The following is a 13399-nucleotide window of genomic DNA, read 5'->3' on the forward strand; positions in this document are numbered from 1 at the left end:
TAGGTGAAAAGAATTCTCACAACCGAAAATAATTATGAGAGAATGGCATAAAGCTAGAAACACGAATCTTGAAGAGAAAAGAGCAAGATTGAGAGAAAAATTCTTCTTTGGTCTTCAAAATCCGAGAATGACGACGAGAACACCACCATGTATTGTTGAGATACTCCGGAAGAATCAAAAGCGAAGAGGTTGAGCCAACGATGAAAAGAATTTGACAGATCTTGAAGAAGACATTTGACTGATGATAAATCATACTTACATCAAACTTCGAAAGGAATTTGAGAATACCTCCGGGAAAATAAGAAGAGTCAGGTAAGATCCTGGGAAAAGACCTGTGGGTTAGGGCCCACTCAAAAGAAACACCGTTGAATGATTTGAAAGAGAGGTTGCACCGGTTGAATTAAATGACTTGAATGAGATAACAACCTCGAAAGATCTTGAATGAATGCAGAGTGGAAAACACGAATCTTTGAGATGTCTTGAGCACTCCGGAACAATTAAATAGCGAGAAGTGAACGAATATGAGGTGCACCGGCATGAGAATGTATTTGAAACAAGGAAAAAAAAGGATATGATCAAAAACAAAGCTTGATTTGAATCCACTGGAGAAGAAAAGAATGAAAAATGATGAACTAGAAGCTCCGTTAGAATCTTCATGAGAATCACCGGATAAGAATATTGAAAGAAAAGAAAGAAGAGACTTCATACGTATAAAATGAATATTTGATTAAGAAAAAAAATCTTAGTCCTCGAAGAAAAAGGGTGGGAGGGTGGGAAAACAAAGGCAACTTGGGATGGACGAAACAAACACCGTTGAGAGAGCTTGAGTTCATCTTGCGGATGTTGAAATGATCGGATCCACTTGAAGAGAAACACACCGGTTGAACAAGATTGACATAACAATCTCGATTATCAAGGAGGATTAGTATTCGCATAGGAGTATGAAAACACCATTTGGGGAAAGGTATGAAATCAACACTTGACTTTGAAGCAACTCGAATACCACAACTCAAAACAAAAACAAAGGATTGGCTTGCGGAATAAGCCGAAACAAACATATGATAGAGATTTCGTCCGAAGTTTTTGTGGTGGGGCCTACACAGGCTCGATCGTACAACACCATCATGTACAAGGCAGTGCACATGACATACAAAGCATCCCCGAGTCGGCATAGCCAAGGACTCTTTAAGACACAACGAGACCACTGTAAAACCAACCGTGAATAGGCGGACCACTAGACGTCGAACCCCAATTTCATATCATACATCCGTCGGAAAGAAATCCTAAGAGCTACTTGAATTCCCACTTATAAACTCTCGAAATTTCCAAGTTATGTAATCAGGTGTTGGGGATACAGGGGAAGCATAATATCTCACCCAAACTAGCAAATCCTACATCCAGCTATATCCATCCTTCAACACATAACCAAGAAACCTTCGGAAATCGTCTACCTCAACCTTCGAAAAGCATCCGTTATACAAGTTATGGCAATACTCCCGAACTCCCGCCCCAGTACTGGGTGGCGTCGAGGTTATCTCACCAACAACTGTATAAAAGAGATTTTCGATGTCGGCGAACTAAACTCAGGTATTCTAGAACTGCAACGATAAAATTGTGACGACAACACATCGGAGCTCAACTCCCCGGGACACTGCCACAAAACCCCTGACAGGAGGCACCAAGACAATGTTCTCGTCACAAAACCATCGAAACGATTCCAAGAAACCCGCGTGATCCTAAAATTTTTTTTGTGAAAATTTGAGAAGAGAAGAGTCAAAACTCTACGTCAGGATGCCTTACCAGAACGATGAAGGGACTGGGGAGTAAAAAGAATTCCTAAACTCTCCGATATATAATTCCTAGATGACTCAAAACATTTTTCTAGACTCAACTCGTTCGCTAATTCGATCAAGTAGTGGGGGCTCCTAAGGTCGGGGAAGGCTCTGATACCAACTTGAAACACCCTCGATGCGGCTATATCTCCCACATGTCGAAGCATGACTTAGAGGTATAACCACATTGAAAGCAATGTCGCAAGTGAGGTAATCTTCGCAAACAACCCATGTAATACAATAAGGGAAAAGATACATAGTTGGCTTACAATCGCCACTTCACACAATTACATGAATAAAGCATTACATCATCCAAATACACTCAAGGTCCGACTACGGAACCAAAATAAAAGAAGACTACCCCAAAAGCTACACAGATCCCCGATCGACCCGACTGGGCTCCACTACTGATCAACTAGATCGAAACAAAACAAAGGACAAGATCTTCATCCAGCTCCTCCTTGAGCTTGGTTGCGTCATCTGCACGGACTCATCGGCACCTGCAAGCTGGTTGTGGAAGTATCTGTGAGTCACGAGGACTCAGCAATCTCACACCCTCGCGATCAAGACTATTTAAGCTTATGGGTAAGGTAAAGGTATGAGGTGGAGCTGCAGCAAGCGACTAGTATATATGGTAGCTAACATACGCAAAAGAGAGCGAGAAGAGAAGGCAAAGCACGATCGAGAAACTATGATCAAGAAGTGATCCTAGAACAACCTATGTCAAGCATAACTCCAACACCTTGTTCACTTCCCGGACTCCACCGGAAAGAGACCATCACGGTTACACACGCGGTTGATTCATTTTAATTAAGGTCAACTTCAGGTTTTCTACAACCGGACATTAACAAATTCCCATCTGCCCATAACCGCGGGCACGGCTTTCGAAAGTTCAAATCCCTGCAGGGGTGTCCTAACTTAGCCCATCACAAGCTCTCACGGTCAACGAAGGAATAGACCTCCTCCCGAGACGTTCCGATCAGACTCGGTATCCTGGTTCTATAAGACACTTCGACAAGTTAAAACAAATCCAGCAACACCGCCCGAATGTGCCGACAAATTCTGATAGGAGCTGCACATATCTCTTTCTCAGGGCACACTCAGATGAGACTAGCTACGAGTAAAACCAACCCTCAAGTTTCCTCGAGGTGGCCCTGCAGGCAGCTCAGTTCGGACCAACACTCAGAGAAGCACTGGCCCGGGGGGGTTAGAATAAAGATGACCCTTGAGTCTGCAGAACCCAAGGGAAGGTGGTAGGTTGTTAGTGCAAATGGTAAAACCAATGTTGGGCATTGCTGGAGGAGTTTTATTCAAGGCGAACTGTCAAGGGGTTCCCATTATTACCCAACCGCGTAAGGAACACAAAATCCGGGAACATAACACCGATATGACGGAAACTAGGGTGGCAAGAGTGGAACAAAACACCAGGCATAAGGCCGAGCCTTCCACCCTTTACCAAGTATATATATGCATTAATTAAACAAGATATATTGTGATATCCCAACAAGTAAACATGTTCCAAACAAGGAACAACATCTCCATGTTCCCACAAGGAACAAACTTCAAACTTCACCTGCAACTAACAACGCTATAAGAGGGGCTGAGCAAAGCGGTAACATAGCCAAACAACGGTTTGCTAGGACAAGGTGGGTTAGAGGCTTGGTTCACAATATGGGAGGCATGATAAGTAAGTGGTAGGCATCGTAGCATAGGCATAGCAAAAGAGCGAGCATCTAGCAAAGCAAAGATAGTAGTGATTTTGAGGGTATGATCATCTTGCGTGAAATCCCGCAAAGAAGAAGAACAAGTCCATGAAGAAGACAAACGGACGTAGTCGAACGGATCCTCACAAACGCAACGTTATTGGAACCAACCCGAAGAAGCAACACCGGAAAGAAAGCAAACAATATAGTAAAACAACCATCACATAATCATGGCACGATGCGCAATCAAGTATGATGCATGTCCGGTTTAAAGAGGCATGGCATGGCAAAATGCACAAGCAATCCTACAAATTAAGTGGAGCACAATATGCAACGGGTTGCATATTGACGGAACACCACATCAATTATTTAGTTCCCTCTCGGTTATGTACTCACCAATATTAAATGTTGATTAACATGGCAAGAGGTGAAACATAATGAAACTATCTAACTAGGCAAGTTTAAATGAGGCCGGAACCACAAAACAACAAGTCCGGAAACTCCTCATGTGCATATATTAGGTTTGGTCCTATTCTGCCCTAAACCATATTTTATAGTTATTAAACATGCAAGATGATGCCACCATGTTAAACTAGGCAAAATTCTACCCCATTTACATATAAAGTTTGTTAAAAACGGGGCTACGGTTATTTAGTTATGAATTAAACCATTTTAGCATGGCATAGGAGCAAATTTAACCAAACATCATTTAAAACATTTTAAACATGGATGAAAGTTGCATATTATTAAACTAGATGAAAATCTAATCAGGTTACATATATAAATTGTTTAGATCCGATGCACGGTTGTGAAGTTATTAAATGAATGATCATGAAGGGGTTTTCTGCAAAACAACCGTTTCAGGAATATTAGCTAAATTCGTCTCGAGGGAAAAAATGCTACATGGGCCGAATCCTATTGGCCCAACAGGGAGAGGGGATTTGGAGGGCGGCTCACATCGGCCTTGAGGCCGAATCCGGCTGGCGCTGTGGAACTGGGCCGGGGCGAACTGGCCTTGGCGGTGGAGGCCCATGGCGAAGACGAGACAGGGGAGCGTTGGCGCGGTCGTCGTCCTCCCCACGATGCACGACGAGCCGACGGTGTGGTTCTCCGATGAGGCAGCATGGGATGAAGCGGAGGCCGGGGATCGGAGCGGGAGGCGGATCCGGGGCGGGGGACGCCAGATCGGCGAATCCGGACGACGCCGGAAGCTGGGCGGCAACGAGGAACTCCGAGCGGCGGCGCTGTGTATGACCAGAGAGAGAGAGAGAGCAAGCTATAAGGGAAGGAGGAATAGAAACGGAGGAAGGGAGGAGCTGGCGGCCGGGAACGCGACCTGGGCGACGTCGCGGAGTAAGGGTCGCCGGCGATGCGGTGGGCTCCGGTGGCCGGCGGGCCTTGCAGGAGCATCGAGCGGCAGCCTCCCTCCCGATCCAGATCGGATCGAGGAGGTGCAGCGGGAGCGAGTAGGCACTGACTCGGGATCGGGCGCAGATGGGCTTCCAGGGCCCCGATCTGGGTCCTGGTGGGCCCGCGGGCTTCGCGGCGGCGCAGAGAGACCAGGGCGACGTGGAGGCGCGGGAGCGGTCCTGAGCGGCGGCGCAGGTGGCGGCCGGCCCTGTTGGGCGGCGCCAAGTGGCAAGGAGGGGCTGGAGCAGCGCGGAAATTGATGGGGGAGGGGGCTAGAGGTAGGTGGAAGGCTAAGGATGCCCAAAAATGGCAAGGGGGGCTTCTTAAATAGGTAGGGGTCTAGGTTAGGGGTTTTCATCCGTTTTCGGACCCTCAGATCGCGATCGGACGGCTCCAGTCACGAGGAGGAGTAGGCTGGGCCTAGGTGGCTGTGGAGAGCGGGTTGGGCTGAGACGAGAGGAGAGGAGTGCAGTCCGGCAACTGTTTCCAGAGACCGAAAACGTCCGACGTTAGACCGGCTATATTGCCGCTATAGTTATCCGTTGGGGCGTCAAACGGACTCCGAACGCGATGAAACTTGGCAGGCGGTCTACTAACAACAAAACAACACCGCACGCCGACTTTCATCCCATTCCGAGAACATTTTCCGGCCACTTATAAAATAATATTTCAGACGTGCCTAGGGCGCGTGCAAGTGTGTCTGGACTGGGAACGGACAAAGGACGGAACTGGGAGACCCGGACTAATGCAAGTTTTGAAAAACATGATGATGCAATGCACATGATGACATGACAAGATGCGACACGCAAGCAAATGACAAAGCGACAACAACGAAAAACTGGAGGACAACTGACACATCGGTCTCGGGGCGTCACAATATGTTTGAGAGGCGCGGCAAAATCTCATCCCCAACCCGCAAATACGCAGGTTTCCGCCTCGCCCCTGCGGTGCCTCGTAACTCAGGAAATCGGTTGGCGGGAGGGACATTTCAGCCCGCGCCCTTTCCCCACCTCCTCCCCCCCCCATTGGTTCCGCCCGTCCGCTGCCTTCAATTCCGGCCAAATCTATGGGCGGAATCGTGCTGTGGGGGCGCCCCTACCCTCTTCCACCGAGCCGTTGCACCCCCTCGGATTCGCCGATCCGAGCCGTCCCTAGTCGCCGTCCGAGATCGACCGCCCCCGAGCCGCCCCTAGTCACCATCGTCGCCTAGGATCGACCGCCCCTAGTCGCCATCACCGCTCGGGATCGACCGCCCCCGAGCCGCGGGAGAGCCACCACCCCTGAGCCCCCGGAGAGTTTTTACTTGTGCTTGTGCCGAGCGGTATGCACAGTTGGTTTAACGCAGCGTGCGTTTTTGTGAATTTAGATGGAATTGAGCCCGGGCGAGAAGTTTTTGCTCCACGATTCGTCTGGTTCAGACGACTCGGATGTTAAGACGCTACTTGTCAACTATTGCCAACACATGTTGGTGATGGCCCTTTCCGTGAAGGAGCACGAAGATGAGAACCGAAAGAGGCGGTGAGGATCGATCGTCGGCCGTCTTTGCATTCCTCGGAATCGCCATCTCGGGAACGAGATGTTGATGCAAGACTATTTCACAAAGAATCCAACTTATCCACCACACCTCTTCCGGAGAAGGTACCAAATGCGCCGATCTCTTTTTGTGAAAATTGTTCAAACTTGCGAGGCCAATTGTCGGTATTTTACTCAAAGAAGAAATGTCGCAGGCTTGAAGGGATTTAGTGCATATAAAAAAAACTCAGCAGCTATGCGTGTAATTGCATACGACATTCCGGCTGACTATGGCGATGAGTTCGCATTGGTGAAGATACCACAATTGAGTCAGTGCGTAGGTTTGCCAAAATCATCATCCGTATCTTTGGTCCTGAATATCTTTGGGACCCAACGAAGAAGACAAAAAAAAATTGATGGCATCTAATAAGAGAAGAGGTTGGCCTGGCATGCTAGGTAGCATTGACTGTATGCATTGGACTTGGAAAATTGCCCGAAGGCATGGCAGGGAATGTATTGTGGCAAGTCTCGTGATGCAACAATTATGCTAGAGGCCGTAGCATCCGAAGATTTATGGATTTGGCATTGCTTTTTTGGTATGCCGGGTACTCTCAATGATATCAATGTGTTGCAACGGTCTCATTTGTTTGCTAGGCTTGCTAATGGTGATGCTCCTTCTTGCAACTGCACTATCAATGGGCATGAATACTCAAAGAGATACTATCTTGCAGATGGCATATACCTTCCTTGGTGCACATTTGTCGAGAGCATCAAGGAACCCACAACTAGGAAACAATGTGAATTTGCAAGGGTGCGAGAGGCGGCCCGAAAAGACATTGAAAGAGCATTCGGGGTTTTGCAATCTAGGTTTGCCATTGTTTGTGGTCCTGCTCATTTTTGGGACAAGCGGACCATGAAAAATATCATGACATGTTGTGTTATTCTTCACAATATGATTCTTGAAGATGAGAGAGACATGAACTTGGAGTTATTCTACAACAATGTAGGTAGCCGTGTCAAACCAGTTAGAGACCCTAACCACATTAGAACTTTTCTTCGGACCTACAAAGAGATTGAAAATGCAAACACCCATTTTCAATTTCAGGAGGATCTCATTAAGTACCATTGACAAAGGGCTGGGCAGTAACAAAATTCATTGTTCTATTTATTTTCATTTAATTCATGTGTGATTTGTATTCGGGACAAGTTTTATATTAAATTATTTAGTTTGCTTCGGTGATTTGAATAATTATTTTTAATGTGAATGATTGTTGTATTGTGGTATTGATATTTTTCTGAATATGTGCGAATGTGTCAAATTCAGCTCAAACCGCATCTGATTTGCGGGCCGACGCGAGCGACGGCCGAGCAGACCCTGCATAACGGAACTGAATTGCACCGGCCCGCAAAACCGTTTTTCCGCAAACAGTAAACGAATTTTGCGGGTCGACAATATACGGGGTCTGCTAGAGATGCTCTCATGGCCCCGCTCCGCTCAAGCGTTCCTGGTCAGCTGTCGCCTACCCGTGACCCGCGCGGCCGCATCTTTGGCCTGCTGCCACAATGCGTGCGTGCGGTGTTGCCCGCCTCTCATCCCCTCACCCCCTATCTTGGCTATCGTCTTCCGCCACATCGCTGGCACGGAGTCGCTGCCTGCCTTCGCAGACGGTCACTTTTTTCGGGTACCCGAAAGAACCGAATGATTTTTTCGGTCTATATAGCTTCTGTCATCTATCTAGGCAAAGGCATATTCGGTTCTCATTTTTGTAAACCCGACCCATAGACCGAATTAACCGAAACGAAAAACCCCAAAAACCCGAATGCCCAGGCTGTTCTGAGGATTTGCCTGCCTCGGTTTTCAATAAAATGGGACGGGGGAAAGTCCCTTTCAGTCAAAAAAAAAATATCTGACGAACAGGTCATACGGGCGATAGTGTCAACTTCACGGCGACGGCATCCAACCGCTTCTCGGCCATAAAACCGGAGAGCTTAGGCTTAGCGATAAGGATCTCACTAACAACTGGCTGAAAAAATTCGAGCCGGTTCTCCCAGCAAATCCGCCAAAAAAGATCACCATTTCTTCGGCGCGGATCACCCCATCCATTCTCCATCCGGCAGCTAGCGCCGGTAAGCTCCGCTGATCGACCCCTCTTCTTCCGTTCATCATTTCGCGGTGATCGGATATTCTGATCTCGGTGGTGAATCCCAACGTTGTTTCAGCGTCACTCTTGAAAATCCAAGGGGATGGAGGTCATCCGCGGGCCGATTCTGCCGCGCTGCGCTGCGCCTGCTCTCACCTCCCGCTCTCGGATCGGCGGCCAGCTGCTGAGGCGCGTGCGCATGCGGAGGAGGGCTTGCGGTGGTGTCTCGCCAGGTGACGGCTACGACGGCGTGTCGCGCAGGTTCTTCGGTGCCCCGACCCAGCAGCACATGCACAGCACAAGCGCCTGGCCTGTTCGCTGCAGCTACGGCTCGTCATCTGACGGGGACGGCGCCCCGCCGGCGAATTTCGACGCCAGCGGCGAGGAGTTCGTCGACTCCAGCGTCATGGAGGCTGGTAGGTTGCTTGTGCTATTACAACGATGATTAACTATCTGAGTAATTTGGCTTCTGGTTAGTTCGCTTCTTCGGCGGATTCAGTGATTGCTTGCATCTGTTTTCACAGTTGAGCTCAGATGCGTGTCAGATGGTTTTGTGATAAGAATGCGCGACGGAAGAAACCTTAGATGTGTCCAGAATAATCCCCGCGTGCTAAGACTGCGCGATTCTACGCCTCACCATGCTATCGTGCTCAAGATGGAAGATGGAAGCGATCTTCTGCTCCCCATTATTGTCAGTATGTACCCTGTTCTTGCCTTGCCTGGACACATTTTGCAATTCTACGGATGCTTTTCTGAATGCGCAGTTAGTATTACTGATATGTGCCCACACTAATCTTCCAGTGGAGACACCAAGTATTATGCTACTGGCCGCCCTTCGGAACATTCGAATTGTAAGGGTTTGGTTTAGCTAAAATATTCTCCAGATACTAATTAGCACCCACATATTTACAATTCTAACCGGCCTTTTTTTCCTGTTTTTGAACTGCGTTGCATTGCGGGGACTTTCTAGCCAAGGCCAACAATTTATAATGTGGTAAAGGAGATGACCGAAATGATGGGATATACGGTGAGTTTAATACGAAATAGTCGGAACTACCTTTCCAAACTTATCTTTGACTGCATTGCACCAAGTATCTTTGTACTTTATTGATGTGCACTGATGCTGCTGTGTAATTACATTAAAGGGTGCATGATCTTTTTTATTGTGGGGGAATGGATGCCTGATCTGGTAATCATACAATGAATAACATGCACCTATTTGTCTAAATAATAACCTATTGAGAAATTGCATATTTTCTGGTATATATGTATTCGTTTGATAATAATAATATCTACTTCCATCTATCACTTTGATTATATAATACTTGTGTTCCAGGTACGTTTGGTGCGGATTACAGAAATGGTGCATGATGCTTACTATTCTAGATTGTATCTTGCGAAGGTAACACCACTTGAAAATACACTGTCATTTTAATAAGAATTATGATTATCTCTCAAGTACAACATCATGGTATCCAGATTGGAAATGAAGAAGAGACTATTAGTTTTGATCTCAAGCCATCAGATGCCATCAACATTGCTTTCCGGTGCAAGGTATGCATTTATCTATGTTACTGAGTAACTGCTGATAATATTTTGGTTTTCACCTATAGGTATTGCTTGCATCTGAAGGTGTTGTCTTAACCTCTTTGGCCTGGTGGGATTTGTTATGCTATCTATTTTGTATTTTTGGTGATCTCGTTTTGCAACCTTGCCGGTTGTGCACCACAGATGATCTGAATAGTATGATTTGTGAGTAGAGAAAGCCATTCGCCAGTCGTGTAAGTCAAGGGCGGTAAATGGTGTTGCTGCCAGTTTACTTGCTGCGTGCTGTTGTTCATGCAAGCTTATTTTCTCCTCCATGTTGTTATATTTTTTGGCTGTGTGCATCCTCAAAGTCTCTGACTATGTCTTGATATTGTGGGCGTAACTGATATCATTTTGATATTAATAAATTACCCTTTGTTGAAAGAAAAGAAATTCCTGAAGTACGAAATTGGTGCTCTGTTTCTTCATGGAACCTTATTATACTTATTAATTCAAGTTCCTCTATCTTTGCCCTCAGGTTCCTATACAAGTCAATAAGCGCATTGCATACAACAACGGTCTGAAAGTTATACAACCAAAGCCAACTGGGAGTTACGTGAACTCTGACCAAATCCAGTACACAAGACTGGACAAGTAAGATGGCAAAAATAACTTTCATAGGTTCCTGTCAGAATAAGTGTTTCATAGGTTATGTGAACTCTGACCAAATCCAGTACACATACACATCATTATCATTTTGTAGGCCTGGTGACCAGCCTTGCTTTGAAGCCCAGGAATTCGATTTGGTCCGCGGCATGCTTATTGCTGCTGTCGAGGAGCGCTATAAAGATGCTGGTAAGTTACTGATGTCTTGTACAAATAAAATTCACGCATTCCCTATGTTGCAATTTTTTTTTCAGGCTTGACCAACAAAGATTAACAGTTATCTTTTGTGTAATCCTTGTAATAATGGATAATATCCTTTCTCATGTTACAATTTCAGCTCAATACAGAGATCGCCTTCTCATGTTCCGGGCAAACAAAAAGAACACAATATAACAGGTTAGAACTGAGAAGTCCTCTGCTTTATTCCTGAAGCAAGGGGAGGTGCTCTGCCAAATCACTCACTACTAACTACAATTTTCATTTGTCATATTCAGAGCCTGATGGGGGTGTACATAGTGACCTTTGCCAAGGAAATAGAAGCTCTAGCAAACATAAAGAAGTACGATGTGAATATGTACATAGCTAATGACTGTAACTTTTAATATTTTCCTTTTTTGAAGACGGGTTGTACAGAAAGCTGCAAAATATAGTCAAACATCGATCGAATTACTTACATTTTTTTGGGTCGGGGGGGGGGGGGGGGGAGCGAGGGGGTCAGACGACTCCCTTAGTTCCGGTGTAGAGATATCAATAGAGGCTACTCCCTCCGTCCTATAATATTATGGGATGGAAAGAGTAGCATTTACGTCCTTATCAAAAAAGAAGAAGAAAAACTGCACTAGATCCGCTACTCCTAGGAAATATGCAACTTGTATTTTCAGGTGACCATAGTCCAGTATAAATACACATATAGGTGTGCTACAATATGCGGAAAGCCCCTCAAACTCACGGTGAATCAACAACAATGTGTTTTGAGGGATATAAGATATGTGGTGATCTAGTCTGAGCATAAGTAAAGTAACCCGAATGCACAGAAGAGAAATAATTTGATATTGCACACCAGCGGGCACGAAAAGAGCATCGACACCAATATGCTTGGTGAGCTAGCTCATGCTTCACAGCGTCGCGCGCAATACTGATAGCAGATGTAATGTATGACAATAGTGTAGTAACAGACATACCAAACTCTCGAATTAACCATCGTAACCAAGTCACCTCTACTATAAAAAAGAGTCATAGCTCGCAACTAACCCTCTATACCCGAATGGGAAACTTCATTTTGTTTATTCGTCTTTCAAGCATTGAGAGAACCGTCAAGAAAAACACAGTAAGCAAAAAGTGATTTCGATCCAAGGGATCACTAGCCCACGTAGCATCCGAATATGCATGAACCTGTAATGAACTGGAGCGGGGAAAGAAAAAAGACGGTGAGAGATCGTACCACGAAATATTGTAGAACACAAAAAGGTGACTATAGGGAATCAAAGTGGGGGCAGAGACAAACTAACTCAAAATATGGACATGATATGAGATATGCGGATGAGAGGCAGCTAGATATACAAGGCTCCCAACAACATGACGGTAAAACATCTGAGGGATCACCATCAGAAGCATGGTTGTGAACACTGAGCTCCATGGGAGTCTCAGCAGTGCGCTATTCAGTAGGAGCATCACGAGCATGAAGATGTATATACTTTTTTGGGGGGAAATAAAGAAGCCATTAGGGGTAGAGAAAATCTCAAAGCCAAGAAAGTAGTGAAGCGGGCCAAGATCAAACATGAGAAACTGCTAAAATGTTCCTTAACAAAGGCAATGTACTCAAATTCGTCATTAGTGATGATCATGTCATCAACGTATAGAAGAAGAGTTCGCCCGTGAGGTGAAAGTGAACAAATATTCATTGAAAAACCAGCGACATTCACGATAAAGCCAAAATGCCCCCAAAATGCCCAAACAAGGGACTGCTTAAGGCCATATAGAGAGCGAAGAAAATGACAGACCATGACATCAGAAATAGAATTCCCAGTTGGTGGCTGCATATAAACCTCCTCACACAACTCACCATTAAGAAATGCACTTTTAACATCATCATGAGATACAGACCAATGGCTAATAGAGGCCACAACAAGAAGTGCGCGAACTGTGGTCACATGGCCCACAAGAGCACTCATCATAATCACGACCACTCCCCACCGTAGCTCGCCATCCCAGCAGCCGTCGGTGAGTTCCCGGGAAGCCACGCCCACCGCACCTCCTCTCTTTCGTCCCTCCATTCCACGTGCAGTTGAGAACAAAGGCCAGAGCGACGACGCGACGCAGGGAGACAACGGTGGCTGCACAGCACTCTACGCGTGCGCGAGACTTGCATATCAGGGTGGGAACAGATGGATCCGGAGGATGGCTTGCTGGAGGCGACGTTCCCGGCGATGGACGGCGGCAGCAGTGTCATTCAACACAACAAGGAACAAGACAAATGAGAAGGAGGCGACGTGCTTGTCGGCAGTCGCTGGTCTCCAGAGGCGCGGGAGAGGCGATGGGGTCGCTCGGGATCGAGCTCCTGCTTGGGGGAGTGGAGGAAATGGGTGATAGGGTGAAGCGAATAGTGGGT

At 46.4% G+C, this 13399-nt stretch overlaps 1 protein-coding gene across 2 annotated transcripts; it reads left to right on the plus strand.

Moving 5' to 3' along the window:
• Positions 1-8364: 8364 nt before the first annotated feature.
• On the plus strand, positions 8365-11464 carry LOC123128825 (bifunctional nuclease). Of its 2 annotated transcripts, XM_044548921.1 has the most exons (11): positions 8365-8584; positions 8678-9014; positions 9123-9293; positions 9400-9449; positions 9569-9625; positions 9935-10000; positions 10078-10152; positions 10664-10779; positions 10889-10980; positions 11129-11187; positions 11286-11464. In XM_044548921.1, the coding sequence occupies exons 2-10, from the start codon at positions 8702-8704 to the stop codon at positions 11182-11184; spliced, it is 996 nt and encodes a 331-aa protein (XP_044404856.1). In that variant the 5' UTR covers positions 8365-8584; positions 8678-8701; the 3' UTR covers positions 11185-11187; positions 11286-11464. The 2 variants fall into 2 exon arrangements, with proteins under 2 accessions (XP_044404856.1, XP_044404857.1); XM_044548922.1 differs by having other exon boundaries at positions 8578-9014.
• Positions 11465-13399: the final 1935 nt, after the last annotated feature.

This window comes from Triticum aestivum, chromosome 6A (assembly GCF_018294505.1).
Source record: "Triticum aestivum cultivar Chinese Spring chromosome 6A, IWGSC CS RefSeq v2.1, whole genome shotgun sequence".
Taxonomy (NCBI): domain Eukaryota; kingdom Viridiplantae; phylum Streptophyta; class Magnoliopsida; order Poales; family Poaceae; genus Triticum; species Triticum aestivum.

Coding starts and splice junctions, on each gene's coding strand:
- LOC123128825 (XM_044548921.1), top strand. CDS start 8,702: ATGGAGGTCATCCGCGGGCCGATTCTGCCGCGCTGCGCTGCGCCTGCT. Junction 9,015..9,122: donor CTCCAGCGTCATGGAGGCTG/GTAGGTTGCTTG, acceptor CTGTTTTCACAG/TTGAGCTCAGATGCGTGTCA. Junction 10,153..10,663: donor ACATTGCTTTCCGGTGCAAG/GTATGCATTTAT, acceptor CTTTGCCCTCAG/GTTCCTATACAAGTCAATAA.